Genomic DNA, 20,280 nt, shown 5'->3' on the forward strand with positions numbered 1-20,280 from the left:
ATCATTAGGGTTGTAATGAATCTGACTCAGGCAACATATGAAGAGTTTCATTCCATAATGGAGATATGCAGAAAATTGACAGACAATAGTGACAAAATCAAAACAAATTGGAACATTTTTCTGTGGTATTAGCTAACCCACCTCCACTGTTAGTAAAATTATACTTCATCTATAATATCCAACAACTTCTTTATATTTCATAAATAATTATACATTTTAAGTAATTTTTTTTTTTTTTTTCTAAAATAGATATAGCACATTTTGGAATAAAACTCTTCTTTTTTGTCTGTGATCTCATGCTTTGGTGTTCAGGAAATATGTCACAATCACATTTGTGTGAACTATTCCTTTTAAAGGCAAAAAAGCAACACAGATAGTCCAAGATTTAAAGCAGTGATTAACACACTCATCTCACTTCAGTTCAATCCATGCTCTAGAGTGGGGTAGGAGGGAAGTAGGGAGAAAGTGATTTCTTTGTGAAAAATAAATTTAAAAAACAAAATATATACAGGGCTGGTGAGATTATGACCAAAGTGTAATCCATTACGAATTACTAGTTAACTGTTTGAAACTGCAATCAGTGGTGCAATTTATGTGATAACTCCATTTTAGCAATGTAATCTGATTGATTTTAGTTACATTTGGATTACGCTGCCACCAAAATATACAGAATATGAGGTTTTAATAAATAACGTGGTCATCTGATCACACAGAAACCTGCCTATTTACTATTTCTGTTTACAAGATATAATTTCAACAGCTGTCATTGTCACCTTCTAGGACTACGCCATCTTCTGCTGTGTAAAATATTAGTGTTTACAACATATAATTACATCCAGACATTTTCTGAGAAAGCTGATCAAGAAAGCTGAACAACAGGTTTACAATTTTTTTTTTTTTTTTACAAAAGCAAGCATTTGTTGTCTGATTACTGATTTGTAGTATTTTACAGTAACTGTAATGGATTACATGTGCCAGTATTTGTAATATGATTGCTGTGATGCTATTACATGTAATCACCCTGTTGTTTGATTTGTCAGTGCACATTCAAATTCAATTCAGTTCAGTCAGTCGGGGATTATAAGTGGACAGTCGTCATGCCGGATGAAAATATTTCTGAGAGTCTGCTGGCTGACACTGAAACCACACTGGGACAAGACTCTGGAAAGCGGGTACAGTACACAGCACACCTCACCTCATGTCTGCTTACAGTGCGAACACCAAACACCTGACCATACACAGTGAATGTGATTTCATTAAAGGTAATATGTGTAGGATTCTCTTGTTATGGTATAGATAACCTGTAAGTGCTGATTACGCAAGTATAATTTTTGAAAACACAAGGAATGTGACCAATGCTTTTAAAAACACATATTCAATAATGTGCGTTCTGCTTTCATTTGGAAGCGTTTTGTTTTGCTGAATAGCCACAACATTCCCCTCAAGTGCACTGCGAGGCAATGCATTAAAAGCGACATAATGGACAGATAACGGAGTCAGCGGTTTACTGGGGCTTGAAGCCTGGTGCAAAGTATGACTATCACTATTCTCCAAAATTCAGTATTGAGGAAGAGAGCCTACACATAGTGCCTTTAACTCAATGTATACTAAATATTTTTCTTTCATTTGGATTTACAAATGAGGTCCAGCAAAATGTTTATTTGTTGTCGTGTTTTTTTTTGCAACCAATGTGTTCTCCTCTCCTGCTTTGCACAGGGTCATGGGTCAAATAATTCATGCAACATTCCCCACTGGGATTTGTGTTCTCCCTGGAAAGTTGGGTATTTAGATAAACAGAAATGATGGCTCTTCAGCACAAAAGGCGGCCACATAGAAGTAATGGAAGAGAAGGAGATGGAGTTCAGGGAGTAGCAGGGTCCCATCTACATACCAATTACCCATTTACTCTCCACCCCTGTGTTTCTCCAGGAAAAGGATCATTTATTTTCTTTTATTAACACTCTATTTCTTTCCCTGATTCTTCTGTCTCACCCAATCACACCTCCCTAGTTTCATTCCTTCAACTCCGATTCACTCCTGTCCTCCAACTCTGCATTGCCCAGCCTGTCTCAGAACTCTATTTTGCAGGCAGAGAAGGTTTCATCCTGCATGGCCACAGTGCTGTTGGAGCCCAGGACGGTGATGCTCAGCTCCCTCTGTCTGTCCAGGGTCTGCTGGTACCACTCCTGCATTGACACTGACTCAAAGGTAGGGATCACTGTCACCTAGAGAAACAGAGAGAAGGATGCATGCATTTGAAAACGAGTAAAAAACAGGTTGAAGTGAGAGGCTGCACATTAACTGTCCACTTATGTTAATGCTATACATGCAATGCTCCATGTTTCATTGATTTGGACCAGTGATAGTTAATTATGTACCATTATGGCCCAAAAATATTCTGGTTGTTATTCCAACCAACACTGCACCTGATTGCACTGCTTAACACCTCCATCTCCTATTTTGAGGTGTGAAAGGAAGTGAAAACAGCTGCGTTAGTGTTTGGTTGCATCAAAATCCTGCATAATCTTGGATCACAATTGCATATGATTGAAAAGTAATGACTTCACCCATGGCATTATACGTTAGTTATTAAAATAGGTATTGTAATTACACTGTGAGTTCCTACAAGAGGTAACTGCTTTAAGGTTGAGGAGCTTGGTTGGAAGAGGTTGATGAGTAATCCTGCTTGCTTGTGAACTAGACTTTTTCTTTCACCTTTGTGCTCATCACTGTTGGCAAAGACAAAGATCCCCATGTGCTCAGCTGTGTTCAGGAACATTACCTTTAGCCTCAGAGACAGGAAGGTTCAATGCCACTCCAAACAAGGAAAGCTTTGTTTGCTGTGTGAGCTAGTTTCATTTTTAGTTTTATTGTTTCACTGTCCTGTTTAGGAGGCCGTAAAGAATGTACTGATTTCTTTTGGCTGGATAATTAGAAAAAAACCTTGTATTGCGCTTCAGGAATGTAACCTTTTCTGTAGCAGATTTTATTTGCCAACTTGGGAGAGAAGGCAAAATATTTAAGACAAAGCTGTACAATAATCTGTAATTTTGTGATCAAAGTGTTTCACCTTTGCACCATTGCTTTGTATTTCTGCTGTCTTTTAAAGCCATGAGGACATTTAATGTGCATGGCACAAAAATAGAAAATCAATAGAATCAATCAACTGACTGCATGTAATGTTGACAAGGAGACTAGGAGACTTGGGATAGTGCTACAAAATTACTAATTAATTAACACGGCAACCAATTAAATGCTTAAAATATCATGAAAATGTACATCTTATTGCATGTGAATATGTTTTTTTACCTGCATTGGATCAGGCCAGGACATTTTGCCATCTAACAGTGCATCCAGCGTTTGCCTCATAAGCTCCTCTCTCTCCGGGCTGTCGCCACTGATGATGTAGCAGGAAGATCGAACACATCTGAAGAAGTCCACATTGACTGTTGGAGAGGAGGCTCCAGAGGGAATGTAGGCCAGATCGACATACACGCTGACTTCACCAACAGAATTAGACTTCGAGCCTGTCAGGACACGGAGAGAATCTCAGTGAGGATCCACATTATTACATCTGCAAGGTTAAGATAAAAGACTAAAGAAACTCAGTTAACATCAGCTCATACCCGGGTGGGTGAAGACTTGGCTGGTGCAGTCCGGAGCCGGAGGAAAGAGTACGAGAGACGTGTATCTCTGGCTGCCTTTGTTCCTCCACTTTGCCCCCCAGTCCTGTTTTTCCCTGTCTGTGTGGACAGTCCAAATGAGCCTGATCTTTGGGAGGCTTCAATAGCCTGGTGAAAAAAAAGTAAAATCTTACACAATGTGAAGGTAACCCTGCATCATGCAAAACACTCCAGTACAGAGAAAATAAGCGTATACACTATGTATTATAGAGAAGAAGACTTTTTTTCCTCTGTAAGATGAACTCACCCCTAGTGTTTTCTTCCCTCGCATACCAGAGGCCTTTGCTCCTTTCCCATGAGCATCAGATTCAGACTGAGGAACTGGCATAGATGTGTCTGGCTGGGGGGGCAGAGGGGGACTGTCCCTGAGCGGGGCTGGAAGAGGGTCGGGGGGGAGGGACGGATGGGTTGGGTGGTCATGCAGGGAGTTAGTGGGCTCACTGCACGACTCATCCTCATCTGAGTCCAGAGCTCCGTCTGCTGTGGTGGATGGGCAGTCTTCTGTGCACAGGGGGGCGTTTGATTCACTGGCTGACATATCCCTGGGGTTGTTGTTGTTGTTGCCATGATGATGTGGACCCAAGGATCCTCTGGAAGGGTCGCTGGCACCTGAGCTAGAGTCAGGCGGTTTGAAATGTTTGAACTCACAGGGGGAAACCAGACACAGGTCCACGTCATGAGCCGCCGACTCAAAATGAAGAGTGTTGGGACCTGGAGGGCGCCCCATCTCCAAACCCTGCCCGAGGGATCTGGGTGGCTTTTTCAGTGGTAAAGACATCCCACCTCGAAAATCGCAGTCCACAAAATGGCTGCCGTTGGAGTATGAATGATGAACGCTGTCATCCCCTTCTCTCTGGCTCACAGTGGTTGGACCCTGCTCAAACGACATGGACAGGGATTCATCCACTTCTGTGGACTGGGGAGAGCTCACCTCAGCTGGCATGGAGTGTGTAGTTGTGGTGGTAGCAACAGAGGGAGAAGGATCAGAGGCTCCGTCTTTAAGTGAACCCAGAGAGAGGAAACTTAAGTGCTTCTCTCTGGGGTTTGATGTGGTGTGGCTCTCTGGGGTGCTTTTGGCCTCACACAGCTGCCCGTCACTTTGCTTGGAGGACCCAGGTGGCTGGGTGGCATCAGTGGTCTCAGAGTTGTTTATCTGGGCCTGTAACCTGCTGAGAGTATCTCTGTTGCACCACACATCATCTGGGGACAGACAGTAGGGTGTGTGGCCTGCGCTGTTGGGCCGAGAGTCAGGGGAGGCAGGCTCAACAGTCTCCTCATCAGGACTGAGAGGTGCCTGGTTCTCCGGAGACGACCGAGAGGGAGGGCTGTGTTGCAAACCCATCCAGAGAGTGTACTCAGTTGGGGTCAAGGTCTATTTGGACAGTGCGTTCACTCTTTGGGGTCTTGTTCAAAGGAGCCGGAAAGCCTACAAACCTTGGAGGGCTGTTCTGGTTTGTCAGCGGCCTCTGTCAGTATATGCGCGTCAGCTTTCTCCCCAGATCCAGCTCTCTCTTGTGCTCCATTATCCTCGCTCTCTCCTCCCATTATCCCTGCTCCACCTGCAGCTTCCTCCCCTTGTACCTCTGGGGTGTCATTATTTGTTTCTATACCGAGACCTCCGAGGCTCTTTTCATTTCCCAAATTGCTGCTTTCCTCCTTTCCTTTATCTGCTGTTTCCACCTGTACCTCTTCTCTTTCAGATTCCCTGAGCCTGAGAAAATCCTCTGTCATATCCTCAGGTGTAGACATTTTGGAGCCACAGGGGTTCTCCTCAGACTCTTGCACCATTTTTTGATTCTGTTGCTCCTTATCGGGGGCCTCTAGTTGCAAGTTTTCCGACAAAGTCCCCGTGTTGGGGTTGTCTGAGTGGTTATTCGACAATTCAGTATTCACATGAGCCCTCTTGGCATCTATATTTGAATCAGTTTTCATCTCCTTTCCTTTGCCAGTCTTCTTCCCGCCCGCTTTGGAGTCATTTTTCGCGTCCTTTTTAAGCTTGGTTTTATTTTCAATCTTTGGTTTTGAAGGGAGAACTTCCTTTTTCACTTGTTCTTTCCTCTTAAGACCATTCTCCTCTCTCTTCCCTGTCTTCTCCTCCTTTTTCACCTCTCTCCCCCCTCCCTTCTTTGCAGTATTCTTATCTGACAATGCTGCTTTTTGCTTTACACCTACCTCTTTGATTTTGGTTTTGTCAACATCTCTCTTCCCCTCATCTCTCACACTACTTCCATTCACAGCTTTTCCTTTTTCCTTCACCAGTGCCTCCTTTCCCTCTTTCCCTGATCTGGGTGTTGTGTCCTTCCCTACTGACCTGCCACTATCCTGGCTCTCTGTTCTCTTGGCCTGCCTGTCTTCCCCCAGTCTCTCCAGGTCTCCAGTGGTCACAGTAGGCTTCTGGAGGAAGGCCACCCCCCTCAGCTTCTCCAGCCCCTCCAATACTTTCGCCTGTGGAGCAACACCAGGGAACAGCACCCTGACAACTTTCTCCTGAGGGCAGGCTGGGTGCCACACAAGCAGGGCGCACACTGAGACCAGGGCAGTGAGAGGGAGATTTTGGGATTGCGATGCTGGGTACATGGTGTCAGGCCAGTTTTGCATGAGTGTTTGGTACTCCTGGCTGGTTTTGCCTGGGCTGAGGATGTACAGGTCCAACTGTCCCACCCCCATTTTCTGGAACAAGGTCAACGGCTCGATGGGGACCCCTCGCGGTCGAAACATGGGCTGTGGTCTGATTTCTAATTTCCTTAACAGGTGTAAGGTTTGAGTCGCCTGGTCTGCACTCTTGAGGACATTGTTCACACCTAAGAGGAGAAGCATGATCACTTTACTTTTGTATTTATCAAAATTACTGAGTATCACCTAAATTAATGCCATCACTGATTTTACATTTATATTTAGTAAAACAGTTGGATTCAGCACACAAATAATCAATAACCTATGACCAGGGACTGATGAATTATGATGAAACACCTAAAAAAATTGTAGCACAATGCAGTACTCCCACAATGTCAGCAAGCTCAGTGACTGCTTTATCTTTTATCATAGCTGCCAAATTATGGATCACCCTGCTGACTGCTATCAGAGAGTGCAGCACTGTTTCAGGCTGACATCAGGCTGATTACATCACCCTGATGCAATGACTTAATTTTAGATTTTTTTTTTCTTTATGCACTGTCTGATATATTTGTTGTGTATATATATTATTGGCCAGTGTAGATTGATGGAATTGTATTTTTTAATCTTGGTTTTTTGTACTGCAGCCTCTTGGCACAATACATTTTTTAAGCATTGCCCCTTCAGCAGTGGCACTTCCATAAATAATATTTCCCTCATTTCCATGCTATGTCACTGTAGGTTTTGAGACATCACTCACTTGGCTGTTGTTCCACCTGCAGCCTGCTGGGGGCATTAAAGAACACCACTCCCAGCTCTGGGGAGATCAGTCTCTTAGATGTGTCATCTGTTGAGATGAGAAAAACAGACAGGAATGTTGTGGAGAGAACAAGTGAGGAAAATGAGTAAGAAATCTCAGTCACATAACAAGATCATATTCCTCAGCATCGTCAGCAAACATCATTATCACCCTCCCTGCCGTTACCTTTGACGTCCGAGCCTATCTCCATCTCAGCCACCTTCCTCTCAAGGAAAGTATTGACCCCGGGGAGGTTCTCCGTCCCAACGTGAGTCAACAGAACTGCATCAACCCGATCTAGGTGCCGCACCAGCTTCCAGAAACAGGCCTGAGAGTCCGACCCGCCATCCACAAGCACCGTGAAACCGTTAACGGCAAAGAAGGCACAATCACCGCGGCCGGCAGGAAACACGTAGCAGCAGGGGCGGGAGAGTTTGAGAAAGCCAACTGTACCGGGAGGTGGGAGAAGGTCAAAGGGGGATGGGGGCCAGAGAGAACCAGAGATAAGGGAGGTGAAGTCCTCCAGAGCCTCCATGGCAGGCAGCACCTCTGGAGGATTGATGTGGAGTGTGACAGGCCCCTGGAAAGCCTGGTTTCCTAAGAGAGACTTCGTCCACTGGCTGGTGTTGGGACAGCTGAGGGTAAGACTGAGCTTTGAGGATGGGGTCGAGGAGACAGTGTTGTCTTGATCTAAGAACTGAGAAGAGAAAGAAAGAGAAGTATTTGGCTGCTGCTCTCATCCAGAATGACTTGCAGTGAGATCACTGTCATTGCAAGTGACCAATAGTAGGAAAGGGACTGCGAAGGTCAAAGCAACAGCGTCCCAGCAGCTGATGTGGCAAATATCCCAGTGTCCCAAAAAGTGCGGATTACAAAGCAGTGGCATGCAAATAAATAAGAGCCAGGTTGAGAAATTGTTGTACCTGCTCTGTGATGATGTGTTTCAGCTGGTGTGGCGAGAACAGTCCTTTGTGAAAGAGCAAGTCTCCACTTTCCTCCACACTCTGGCCAGCCAAGAGCAGCAACTTATGAGCTGATTCACTGGTTAACAGACCTAACACCTGACCGAGAGAGAGAGAGAGAGAGAGAGAGAGAGAGAGAGAGAGAGAGAGAGAGAGAGAGTCAAAGCAGGCAACTCCACACTTCAACTTCAAACTTCAAATTAATTCAGTTTTCATGACTCAGTTTCAGTGTTTTATTCTTGATTATGCATATTTTGTTTTGCAGTGTCAAAACAGAACAGGAGAGAAAAACGAAACAGAGAGGAGAGAGGAAAGCGACATAGCAAAGCTGACTTCTGAACTGAAAAGCAGTATTTTCATAAAAGGCTGTGTATTATGAGCAAAAAATATGCTAATAATGAGAGATTATTACAGTCTGAATATATAATGATTTGTGCAAACATAATATCATAATACATTATCAAATTCACATTTGTGTCCTTGATCTGCATTCTATTATAAAACATGAAACTGTGTTTTTAAATAATATTCTCCAAGTTGTTTCTCTTTATGCGGAAGATTTTACTTATGATTTAAATCACTTTTGACCTTTAATTTATACAACAGAAGCGTGTATCACAATGCCATGACATCATTCATCAAAATATAATTCTACTGAAAGACATTAAACAATAATATTGCAGTACTGCCAGTCCTTAATGTGATATAACATTAACATTGGGCACCCAGGTTCTTTCAGGTATATTGCTACTGGTTTCATTCGAGGATCCCATACATTAAAGAAACACTTCAAGTTGTTGGCTATTGGCCTGTTGGTTAATTTACAGCTGTGTGATAAATATGCAACACGTTTTGCTTAAATTACTTGATTCTGGAAGGTATATTTTCCTCTCCTCACGTGTGATGCTAGTGGCTTCCCCCAGGGGCACAGGGGCCCCAAAAAATAGGTAAAAACTAATATAAAATTATTAAACCATCATCGAGTAAATATATAATTTTTTTTTTCATGGGGCCCAAAATTCCTGGCGCCGCCCCTGGCTTCCCCCTTCAGCTGCTAATTGTGTTTACTCAGTTAGCATGTAGCCCCTCATGATCTTTGCACTGGACACACAGGGATGAGATGTGCATCAGTCTTATTGCATGACTCTAAGAATTCCTTTAAGAAGCCAGGTTTCACACCCTCACCTCTGAATGGACTTTTTCCTGAGACGGACTGATCAGCACCTGAGTGTCCAACACTCTGGTGCTGTGGCGCAGACACCTCTGCCCTGAGGAGGCAGAGACAGACAGACAGACAGGGAGAGGATAGACAGGGAGGGAGAAAAGCAAACAGAGATGAAGAAAGTCACAGCTGAAGGAGTTAGGAAACAAGTTGACAGATCCAACCAGTGAGCGGGAGGACAGAAGAAAATAGGATGAAAAGTCAAAGAACTCAAAGACAGACAGTGAGAAAGCAAACTGAGATGAGGCCGTGATTGACTCCCTGAGCAAAGAGGAAGGAAGAAGGTGGAAAAGCTGCGTCAGAGAGAGACTAAGAATGAGATGCCGAGTTTACTCAGTCTGCAGTGGAAATCCAGTCTGGAGGGGAACTGGATTAATGTCTGAGGCAAACTAGAGGAAAGCCAGCCAACTAAAAAAAGAAGTCTCTTGCTTTCTCTTTCTTTATCTTTTAGAAACACAAAAGAAAGCAAAAGTAATAGCAAAGCATTAAATCCCATCTTGCCCCCCCATTATTATGCTTTCTGACTTGACCTTGTGACATGAATGTGCTGAAGTATGAAACATACTTTGTGATTCAACATATAAGTCACAATGTCTCATTCTGTCTCTCTCCCTTTCTTACTAAAAAACAAAGTCCTCCATTTTACAAGCCATGAACTCGATGTGCTTACTTCTAACTTGAAGTGACTGCCACAGATTACATGTATCAAGACAAAATGTACTACAGTATGACTTACCACATACAGACAGCCTCCCTTGGTATTTTGTTCTCCCTTTGAAAAACAGAAGGGCAGCTGTAATATGACTTCATAGCTCTGATGTTCAGCTGCATTTTTACCATTGCTGTCGTATCTGGTTATGCTTGACTCTGCACACCAAAAGGCGACGCTAACCCATACAGAGAGACTCACACACATACAGAAAGGGAGCGAGGTGGCATAGCTTGGTTGCAGATCTCTATTGTTTACGGTCCAGAGGGCCCACCCATATTTAACAATCCACCGACCGCTCCTGCACTTTCCTTCCTTCCTTCCTCTTTGACCCCAGACAAGCTGACAGAGCAGGTTACCACGAGGACTGGCGTTTTCTCTACAAAATGAGGGCAAAGAGCTCGAGATCAGTGTTTCACACACAACTTACCTGCACCTTTGAATGAGACGGTGTGATGAGAGAGGAACTCCTGGAGATAGAGGTTCAGGTTACAGGATATCAAGTCCACATCCCATGACCGTATACCTAGACAGACATGACAGACTTGGTCACATGGTGGGACTCTCTCTCTCTCTCGCATTCAATCTCTGTCTCAATCTCGCCCGCTCTCTGCATTTCTATTCCTCTCTCCCTGTCTGTGTAGAGTAAATGTGCAGCCATCATTGATCTGTATCTCTATTTGTATCGTTGTATCACACTCACTCGCACAGCCTAATCTGCCTCTCCCTTTTATCTAAAGCTGCAGTCACACAGTGGCAGACAGACTAATGCATTATTACAGCACACCATATACAACCACTGACTACCTGTAGTCTCTGTAGCTGCAGACACGCCTGTGCATAAATACACAGACGCTAATGGCATATTGTTTACAAGTGGTGCTTGTGCTGTGTTGATTGTGAAGGTCTGTCCTGCAATATTTCCTAAAAGGTTGTCATCATCTAACGGTGCATTGAGATAAATAGCCCAGAGGACAGAGGAGGCAAGGCACGAGCTAAAGACTGCTTTTAATTATAACATGCCCAGAGGAATGGGTGATGCTGATGGTGGAGCATCTCCAGTTGACGCAGCCCTGTCACTGGGTGGATCAAACTGCACTAACACTGCTACCAGGTCAGTTTAGCATCTTCCGTGATAATTAAGAAGAGCAGAAGTGAGGGGGCGATTCACTGGTCTAAGATCTGTGTTTATGATTCCCACGAAATCAAGGGATAACTAAAGCGCTCCTCGCAGTGGGTAAACATACCTCGTTCAATCTCCCTGCGGATTTGCCCTGTCAGGCTCGGGTGACTGATCCGTCCGATGATGATGAGCAGGGAATATTTGCGGTCGCAGAAGTCGAGGCTTGTGGCTGCAGCGCTTCTCGGCTCCTCCCGGACCTCTCTCTCCAGCACCCGGCTGGACGCCATGTTGGAAACTTGTACTTGCATATGATGTCATTGGAAAGGCTCGCAGCGCTTTTCATTATAGAGCGATGACAGCTGCTGTGCGGCGGAATGCAACTGGATTGTGCATTTGTGTGTGAAGTGGTTCAGTTGTTGATGCTGGTCACAAAATTATCATTTCTTTATTCTTCTCTGCTTTTTTAATACATGTTATAATTTGCATGAATGTGCAAGTAAACTAAATCCAAAACTGATTATCAATTAGTGTAGTTTTACGAAACAAAGAAAAACAGCTTCGACTGTCAAGTTTCTCCCCAAAAAGGAGAATTGCAAAATGTTGTAACCTAACAACTGATATGCAACACGCCCACCGACATATACACACACACACAAACAGACCATTAAAGCCTTAAAAAAAAATCAAGTACAAGTTTAAAAAAGAAACACGTCTTTTATTAAACACATATAAGACACTTCACTTGTTTATTTTTACCAAAAAAGAAGAAAAGAGAAAGAAACTGACAACATCAGCAGCCTCGTCATTTCTCAAACAGTTAAGAGCTCGTGTCACGCCAAATTCCTAGACCCTGTCCTGTGTTTTGATGCATCGTCATCACCATTTTCTCTCACAAACATTTGAGAACATAAAAGTTACAGGAAGTCCCCCGAGGGCAGCTGCACAGCGTGCCAATGCGAGCACCTTTACGCACGGCGCACTGCTCCCCGGCGTCACACTGAAAGAATAAAAACATTAACGTGTATTAACAGACATTATCTGTGAATTCATGATTTAAAAACACAGCCTGTTTGTGGCAAGACACTATCAAGACAATGCTGGTGAGAAGAAACGAGCGACATCACTTTGTAAACTCTTACGGATTAAAAAGCCTTAAACACAAGACTTAAAAGGCATTGGTGTGACCTCAATAAGGTCAATAGAGATTTTATTATGAGAGTTTATTGTGAGACAAATATTTTTAAGAAGACATTGGTTTATTTTTGTCATCAAGGGTACCCTAACCTACCCTGTCCAATCCTAAAAACCTACTCTATTTTTTCTGAGAAATAACAAAACCCAATTAAAAAAAAAAAAAAAAATCTAAAAGGGGCAACACAAACATTCCAAATTGTAAACAAGAAATTTCATTTATTGGTAACCTGACAAGTTTTGGAACTATATAAATCAAAGACCCTCTAAATTTAAAACAAGTATGTCTGGCTTGTCCTCTCACCGAAGGAAGCCAGCCAAGCTTCTTCTCCGATGGCATCTCTTTGCTCCTCAGCTTCTCCAGAACTTCTTGCAGAGCTTCAATCTGCACAGAGACAAGACAGGGAAATGTCAACGGAGAACACGGCGCTAAGAGTTGATTTCATTTCTTCAAACGGTGAATATTTTGCATCACTTAGGAATTAAAACTCTTCAGATGATGCATCAGCTTTCCCTTTCACACTCATTTCTTTTAAAAATCACTTCTGGTCCTTACCAGGTCTTTTTCTTCTTGCGTTTTCAGTGGGAAATCCAAAGAGCGCGTCTCCAAGGACGAGTCGTCCCCGCGAGCGAGCCACAGACACGCGCAGCAGCAGGTGGCGGCGAGGAGGAGAGCGCGGACGCTGACCATGGTGCTGAAACGGAAACGGGACGAGTCCTTCTCTTCGGCGGGCTGGGAAAGTGTAAAAGTCGTCGGAGCCTGCCCAGTCCTGGGTTTGGAGGTCTCCTTTAGAGGAACCCCTCTTTATACCCGCTTTGCAGCTGCTGTTGACATCAGCCGCCTCTGAAATATTCATGGACACTTCGACACGAGTGACACCGCTCAGCACCTTTGCATCTTTGGATGGCCGCAGGATGGAAGGACATTTATGAAAGGTGCTGACCTAACCGGATGAAACAAGGAGGTGGATTTATGCAATTCTGGTGGAGGAATTTAACCAAAGCACTTTAGCACAGCATGAGTGCATCCATTTTTCTAAAACAGGTGGTCAGATGGGAATCAACCCCCAACCCGCACTGCTGCAAAGCTTGATTCACTGATACACAAGGCCACATTCCCGCAGGTAGATTTAAATGCCATGAACAAACTTGAATATCTGATTCAACCAAATTATTTTTGATCAATAGCTCACCTGGCTGTAGTCAAATGAAGCCTTTGACATTTGAGTTTATGTTACAGAGCATGTCACACATACTTGTCAGTATGTAAAGACAAATTCTGCAGAATTGCTTTCTCAGTCTCATAACCCCAGCATTAAGGGGGTGTCATTCACCACCTCCCACTCTGTCAGCTCATTGGCCAGTGTTTCCTGTTTTATATATAGATATCAGTGTGTTCAATGCTATGTTTCTCATGCATTGTGTTGTTTGCATCTCTATGTTCTTATTACCTATCCCAAAAGTTGTGTACTCTTGTGCATGCTTCCTGTTTCTCTCTTTCATGTCATGTTTGTAGCGTGTAAATATTTTGTGGTGAAAATTAAAATGAATTAAAACTGAACTGCAATTGAGTTTTGGAAAATTGTTTCTCAGCATGGGGGCTGGTAATCTTAATCTGTGGTGCAACCAGTTGCACATGTGAGTCACAGATGAGTCACATCGATGTGTCAGAGTGAGGCCAACACTTCATCACTGCATAAAACTACTGCCGTTCTGAATCTGTTGAGTCTTAAGCAAATGGGAGAGGACCATGCATTGCAACCACTTTTTCACCTTTTATTTCTTATTAAACCATAATGTCAAACAACAAAATTTTGTCTATGTCTTGTGAGGAGAAACTGGCGAAAACTGAGAGAATATTCATTGATTTTGAGCCTAAATTCTAAGCCTGTCCATTTTGCTGCTAATCTGTCATGTCCATCCCCTCATGTCACCTCTGTTCAATAAAGATGAAATCAGACCTCACAGATTAACCCGCACTGACACCAATCTCTAATCAGGATCCAATTTCCTTTTGTAGGAATAACCTCAGTCCCCCTGGGGCAGTGTGTGTGTGTGTGTGTGTGTGTGTGTGTGTGAGAGAGAGAGAGAGAGAGAGAGAGAGAGAGAGAGAGAGAGATTCTCATTTGCAGCTGGCTTGTGTTTACACGGTGACCAGGCCTGACACCCTGACGTCACTGACAAATCCCACAAATGCACTGAGGCCATTCCTCCACCATATCAATGATGATGATGATGATGATGATGTCCTCCCTGCTGTCCTGACAGAAGCAAATAAAACACAGACAGTGTAATGAGGGCAATGGTGAGGAACAAAGAATGGACAGTGACTCAGTCAGGTGGAAGTGGAGCAATGGGGAAATATTTTAAGTTTAGCATTTTGAGTGTTTTGACACAATGTGTACGTGTATGTTGAAATGTGGGTATGTATGTGTGTGTGTGTGTGCGTTGGTGTGTTTGGATAGAACCAGACGCACTGGGACCTGATCCCTTTAGTGCAATGCCACACAACTAATCACTCATTTGCACTCTCACAGAGAAGAACACACACACACACACACACACACACACACACACACATACACAAGGGAGCCAGACAGATGCACTGATGTATAGATGTCACCAATAGATAATAGATAATAAGCAATAGGCTTCATTATCCTTTATTATTATTTACCTTGCTAGGTAATTGACAGAATGGCAACAGGACCAAATAAGGCTGGAAAAGTTCCCTTAAAAGTTTCCATATAATTCTCTATGTGGATATAAGATTCAATTAAATCAGTTAAGGTGCTCTTTTAAGGTGCTGTTATGCAGTTTTGTTTTCAATCTTGTATTGTTTCTTATGTTTTTCCCCCTCTCTCTTATTTCATGCTTTGTGCTTATTTGTTTCTCTTGTGTTGCAGGCTAACCTGTGTTTTTCATGATCGAGGCTTTTTTTTTAAAATAATAATAATAATAATAATAAATAAATAAATAAATAAATAAAATAAAAAATCTTCTAGCCTTGTGTTTATGCCTTCCTGTAAAACACTTTGTAGACTGTGCTTTCAGAAATGCGCCGGAGCCATAGAGACTGTTGCCGCTGCGGCGTGTTCTCACAGCCTCCTCTAGGGGGCAGCAGCACAACGGACCCTCCGCGGAAGTGAAACAAAATAAAAAAGACGAGTAACCCGGAAGTTTACCGCAGAGCCAGTCCTTCGAGCAGACGCGTATTTGTTGTCCCCCCGTTTCTCGTCTCTAAGTTGGACTTCTACTAAAGTAAAGCAATGTCCGAAAGAAAAGTCTTGAATGTAAGTATACGAGCGTAAAAGATACACGCCTTTTAAAACACTATAACGTACAAGCTAACTAAGCCAGCTAGTTTTGTAGCATGGTAGCTAATGTTTCACACACTTCAGTACTGTCTGCTGTTGTCGTCAGCCAACGTACTTCCACAAAAAAGTTATTTTCTAAGTTATGTTGCACATGTTTGCCAAGTATCTTTGGATGTGTTGTGTACACAAAGTCTAAGGATCTTAAAATGCGAACTTAAACTGTTAAAAGTAAGCCAGTTCAGCCGTACTCACATTTGTGCTCTGGCCTCCACAGAAATACTATCCCCCGGATTTTGATCCATCCAAAATCCCAAAGCTTAAACTCCCCAAAGACCGACAGTATGTGGTCAGATTGATGGCTCCATTCAATATGAGGTATGTTCATCTGGTTTGTGTGTGTGTATCATTCATTCACTGTCATAAATTGTAGTCCTTGTTTACATCCTGCGTCTATATCCCGCTTTTGTTTGTAGGTGTAAAACGTGTGGCGAGTACATCTACAAGGGGAAGAAGTTCAACGCCCGTAAAGAGACTGTGCAGAATGAGCTGTACATGGGACTGCCCATCTTCCGCTTCTACATCAAATGCACTCGGTGCCTCGCTGAGATTACCTTCAAGGTGAGATTTTTTGATAACGCTAATGATCACAGTTAACATTCCTATTATGTTTGGGGTCAATTTGACCCCAGTCTTGTGCTTCATATTTAATGACTTTATCTAATGTAATGGGTACTACCGGGTAAACATGAAACTCACATGATGATATGTTTTCAATGTCCTGTACACGCTTTGTAACACATCGGTTATAAATAACAAAAATCTGTACTTAGACATAATATAAAGCCATTAAAATGCCAAAATTAATATTTCTTTCCAATTTTAGGTCAGTCAGTGAAATTTTATGGTGATTTACATATTTTTCCATAGCCACAGTAATAAGAATACTGGATGTATAAGTGGGGGTGGGAGGGGGTTATGTTTTATTTAAAGGGCTATTTAGGTCGTCAACAAAGAAACATAAAGTACTTGACACATAAACTTTGGTAACAATTTTAATCATAATAATTTTGTGGAGGTTTAAACTGCTGGGGTCAAATTGACCCCAAACATAAAAGATGTTTGTAAATTTGAACATAACAGGAGGGTTAAATGCATTGAGCGAGGACAATCATAACATGCCCTTTCAAAGCAAATAGAGCACTGTTCGCCTCTGACCCAAGGTGGAAACTGTTAAATTTGTGTTGTGTAACATAATTTATTTGTCTCTCATGTCCTGACTGTAGACTGACCCAGAGAACACAGACTATGCCATGGAGCACGGCGCCACACGAAACTTCCAGGCCGAGAAAATAATCGAGGAGGAGGAGAAGAAACTGCAGAGGGAGAGAGAAGAGGAGGAGCTGAACAACCCCATGAAGGTCGGAACCAACAGCAGTTTTTTTTTTGTTGTTGTTGTTGTTGTTGCTCATGTAATGTTTCAGGTCGTAGCGTTTATATCAGTTAGATGTGCTTATCAGTGTCCAGACATCTGGGATGAAGAGTTGATCATATGACATTATCATCTTCCAGGTGTTGGAGAATCGCACACGGGACTCAAAGATGGAGATGGAAGTTCTGGAAAACCTCCAGGAGCTGAAGGAGCTCAACCAGAGGCAGGCGCAGGTGGACTTTGAGGGAATGATCGACCGGTACAGAGAGATGGAAAGGAGAGAGAGGGAACGGGAAAAAGAGGAGGATGAGAAGGAGACAAAGTGAGTGTGGACGATGTTAAATCAACGTTGTTGTGGAAGTACAGCTGAAATATTTGCATTGAACTGGCCAATGTAACAATCTGTAAACCTTTTATGTTGCTTACACCTTGAATTAAACAAGTCATTTTCCAGTAGCTCAAAAATTCAATATTTCTTACCATCTACAGACTGTATGACTAAAGGTTTTAAAGAAGCAGCAGACTCCATTGGTTCTTTGTGATGTTTTTAAATTGTGAATTTTAATCCCTGCCTATATAGCATGTAAACTGATTTGATGTTCATTATAAACAGAGTCATTAAACTCAGCTCAAACTGTATCCTTCCACTTGTCTGGCAGGGATATGTTGGAGCGTGCGCTTGTAAAAAGATTAAGGGATTCGGACTCTGATTCAGAGCAGGAGGAGAGCAGCGTCACGCAGCCAAACACATCCAACACGGACAAACCAACAGACATCCTCACCACTGACAAACCAGTTCAGGTATGGCCACTCGTGTTTAGCAAAGTGTGTGTGCTAAACTCAATATTTTGGAACAGACTAATCGATATCACTTGCAAATACTTGTTACTTTTTTTTTTTTTTTTTTTTTTTCTCAGCGTACTTTGGAGTCAGACTTATGGATTGTCACATAAAACACAGTATTTTAGAAAATCACAATCATACAACTGTTAGAACAAAATTCAATGCAACTTCCTCAGGGATATGTAGAATAGAGGTACAGGATAAAAAAGATTAAAAGATGATAAAAACATTTGCAACCATTGACTCTCATAAGTAATAAATAGTTATAATACAGTAATAATATTGTTTCACAGTATATTGCACACTCCAGTGAATATTTTTTTATAATGCACTCTGCCTATGAAATTATTGCACATCTTTCTCAACAGCCTGGTATTATTTAATAGTTTAGTTCTTTGATGGCACATGGATAAATGGATCACAGGACGGCATTTGAATTAAAAATTTACACTACTGTTTTTTTTTAACAGTGTTTTTACTTGTTTTTATTGTTCCCAGAATCCTAAAGATACATCATATTCTAGTAAATGTAATGGACAGTAAAGTATTCATAGTAGTAGTGGTAGTAGTAGTAGTAGTAGTATATTTTTATACCTGAATTCAGAGTATCCATGTTTTTTTTTTTTTTTTTTTTAAAGCTGTGGAAAAAATCTTTCAGTAGATTATCCAGATTGCAGTCTGTAGGTGTCATAAGCACAGATAATAGAGTTATTATTCTTTGACTATGCAGCGTGAATAAGTTTTCTTGGTGCTGGATGTTCATTCTTTATGTGTAGCAGGGTTACAAACTGCAAAACATCTGTTTGTCTCCACTGTGTTCACTTTACTCTCACAGTTGGACCTGCAGCCAGGTTCCTGTTGTCCTCTTCCTTACACAGCTCCAGGAAGACTTGTCTGTCACTTGTGTGTCGACTAATGAACCATAAACCCATTTACAGCTCTGGAAACTGGATTAGCTGTGTTAAGCTTGGATTTTTTATTTTTAATTGTGTTTAAGTCCTAAATCCAGTCTAGTTAGTATTAGGAGGTAATCTGTTGATGTGCCCTGGATTGGTAAACCCCATCCATCCTGTCACAGCACTAAAACCCTCAGATGTCCATGAACAGGTTGCCTGAGCTCAGACTGAGGTGGTGTCTCCTGCTGTGTTTCCACAGGGACCTGCAGCTGGAGGAGTGAAGAGGGCCAAGGTGGAGAGCTGGGAGAGGAGTGTGGGGACACTGGGAGGTGGGGGGGCTCTAGGATCCATGGTTGTTCGAAAGAAACCAGCAGCGCCTGTCAGCAAACCTGGTCCTGTGGCGCCCCCTGCTGTTCCTTGCTCACAACCAGGTGACACATTAAGGATCTCTTACAGCTCATGACTTTTCAAAGGCTGTCATGCCCTTAGTCTTGAAGCCTTAGACATTAGTGGATTACTTATCCTGCATATTTTCAAAGTATATATTTTGGAGTATGTGAATCACTAAAGCTGAATTTCCATTTTGGCTGCAAATGTGATGTGGATTTTTTTTTTTTTTTTTTAATTTCTTGAATATGTTTGGACACAGAACTCCCTTTTGTGGCATGTTTACAATCTTTGTTTCATGTTTTTCAGATTCCAAGGCACTGACGGCTGTTTCCACCAGTGCCATTAAACCCATCACCATGCCAAACGGGTCATCTCTCAGCTTGTTGGGGGCGTATTCAGACAGTGACAGCAATGACAGCGAATGAGATAAAGATGTTTGTGGCTGCTTGTGGACTTGGGTGATTGAGGAAAAAAAAAATGTATGAATGATATAGAAATGTGTATGTATGACAAAGATCTATGGAAAACCTTGAAATACAGTAAAGTATGAATCTGAATCTGGTTTCCCTTGTCATGCAGTGATGCGGTCAAGATGGTAGATATCCAACATGATGTTTGACACTCATTAGAAAGTAGCTTCTTCTCAGTGAAACAATTCTTGATTATAGAAATCCACTGCTTCACTTTGTAACTTTATGGATGTGCTGTTACTGAGGGCTTAACTCAGGAAATTGTCAACACCTGGATTTTTGTGAAGCCAATCTGCTTGGTGTATATTTCATGTATATTTCAGTGTGCAATTAAAAACTTTTACTCTATTATTGAAATGCATAATTCAGACAAATCTCAAACCATTTCAACACCTCTCTTTATTTCTTGAATGACCTTAAATGAAGTAATTTAACATTTGCTTGGAGCACGAATGAGATTGCTGCTTTAATAAGTTAATGTTGGAAAGGGTGTATTTTACAACATTTACAAATGCAACATCCCTTACTCACCATTGCGTTCTTTATGATTTGGTGGGTTGGACATCACTGACCATTCACAGACAGCAGCAATGGTACATTTTTATTTACAAAGCAACACTGAGTAAACCTCAG

General features: G+C 42.3%; 3 protein-coding genes across 3 annotated transcripts; 1 reads left to right on the top strand and 2 right to left on the bottom strand.

Moving 5' to 3' along the window:
* Window positions 1-1,670: 1,670 nt before the first annotated feature.
* On the bottom strand, window positions 1,671-11,398 carry LOC115354494 (microtubule-associated protein 1S-like). The gene is made up of 11 exons (XM_030044881.1): window positions 11,236-11,398; window positions 10,419-10,514; window positions 9,243-9,325; window positions 8,019-8,156; window positions 7,282-7,792; window positions 7,057-7,143; window positions 5,079-6,484; window positions 3,931-5,046; window positions 3,627-3,771; window positions 3,310-3,527; window positions 1,671-2,225 (listed from the first exon to the last, which is right to left on the bottom strand). Exons 1-11 carry the CDS (start codon window positions 11,396-11,398, stop codon window positions 2,070-2,072), a joined length of 4,119 nt encoding a protein of 1,372 aa, XP_029900741.1. The 3' UTR covers window positions 1,671-2,069.
* A 602-nt stretch (window positions 11,399-12,000) lies between these two features.
* Window positions 12,001-12,993, bottom strand: LOC115354525 (cocaine- and amphetamine-regulated transcript protein-like). Its single transcript, XM_030044918.1, has 3 exons — window positions 12,859-12,993; window positions 12,607-12,687; window positions 12,001-12,108 (listed from the first exon to the last, which is right to left on the bottom strand). Exons 1-3 carry the CDS (start codon window positions 12,991-12,993, stop codon window positions 12,001-12,003), a joined length of 324 nt encoding a protein of 107 aa, XP_029900778.1.
* Window positions 12,994-15,461: 2,468 nt separating this feature from the next.
* Window positions 15,462-20,028, top strand: yju2 (YJU2 splicing factor homolog). The gene is made up of 8 exons (XM_030045271.1): window positions 15,462-15,595; window positions 15,894-15,994; window positions 16,093-16,237; window positions 16,903-17,037; window positions 17,189-17,370; window positions 17,708-17,849; window positions 19,047-19,218; window positions 19,484-20,028. Exons 1-8 carry the CDS (start codon window positions 15,572-15,574, stop codon window positions 19,600-19,602), a joined length of 1,020 nt encoding a protein of 339 aa, XP_029901131.1. The 5' UTR covers window positions 15,462-15,571; the 3' UTR covers window positions 19,603-20,028.
* Window positions 20,029-20,280: the final 252 nt, after the last annotated feature.

The sequence above is a fragment of the Myripristis murdjan genome, chromosome 22, assembly GCF_902150065.1.
Source record: "Myripristis murdjan chromosome 22, fMyrMur1.1, whole genome shotgun sequence".
Classification (NCBI taxonomy): Eukaryota; Metazoa; Chordata; class Actinopteri; order Holocentriformes; family Holocentridae; genus Myripristis; species Myripristis murdjan.

Bases quoted from the DNA above. Each gene is read 5' to 3' on its own strand.
- LOC115354494 (XM_030044881.1), bottom strand. From the start codon at position 11,398: ATGGCGTCCAGCCGGGTGCTGGAGAGAGAGGTCCGGGAGGAGCCGAGA. The intron at 5,047-5,078 runs GAGTGAACGCAC...TAGACCTTGACC, and splicing joins CCTTTGAACAAGACCCCAAA to CCAACTGAGTACACTCTCTG. The intron at 2,226-3,309 runs GTAAAAAAACAT...CTGTTTCTCTAG, and splicing joins CCTGGCCTGATCCAATGCAG to GTGACAGTGATCCCTACCTT.
- LOC115354525 (XM_030044918.1), bottom strand. From the start codon at position 12,993: ATGGTCAGCGTCCGCGCTCTCCTCCTCGCCGCCACCTGCTGCTGCGCG. The intron at 12,688-12,858 runs GTAAGGACCAGA...GTCTCTGTGCAG, and splicing joins CGCAAGAAGAAAAAGACCTG to ATTGAAGCTCTGCAAGAAGT. The intron at 12,109-12,606 runs GTGAGAGGACAA...TTATTCTTTCAG, and splicing joins AGCTTGGCTGGCTTCCTTCG to TGTGACGCCGGGGAGCAGTG.
- yju2 (XM_030045271.1), top strand. From the start codon at position 15,572: ATGTCCGAAAGAAAAGTCTTGAAT. The intron at 15,596-15,893 runs GTAAGTATACGA...TGGCCTCCACAG, and splicing joins CCGAAAGAAAAGTCTTGAAT to AAATACTATCCCCCGGATTT. The intron at 15,995-16,092 runs GTATGTTCATCT...TTTTGTTTGTAG, and splicing joins ATGGCTCCATTCAATATGAG to GTGTAAAACGTGTGGCGAGT.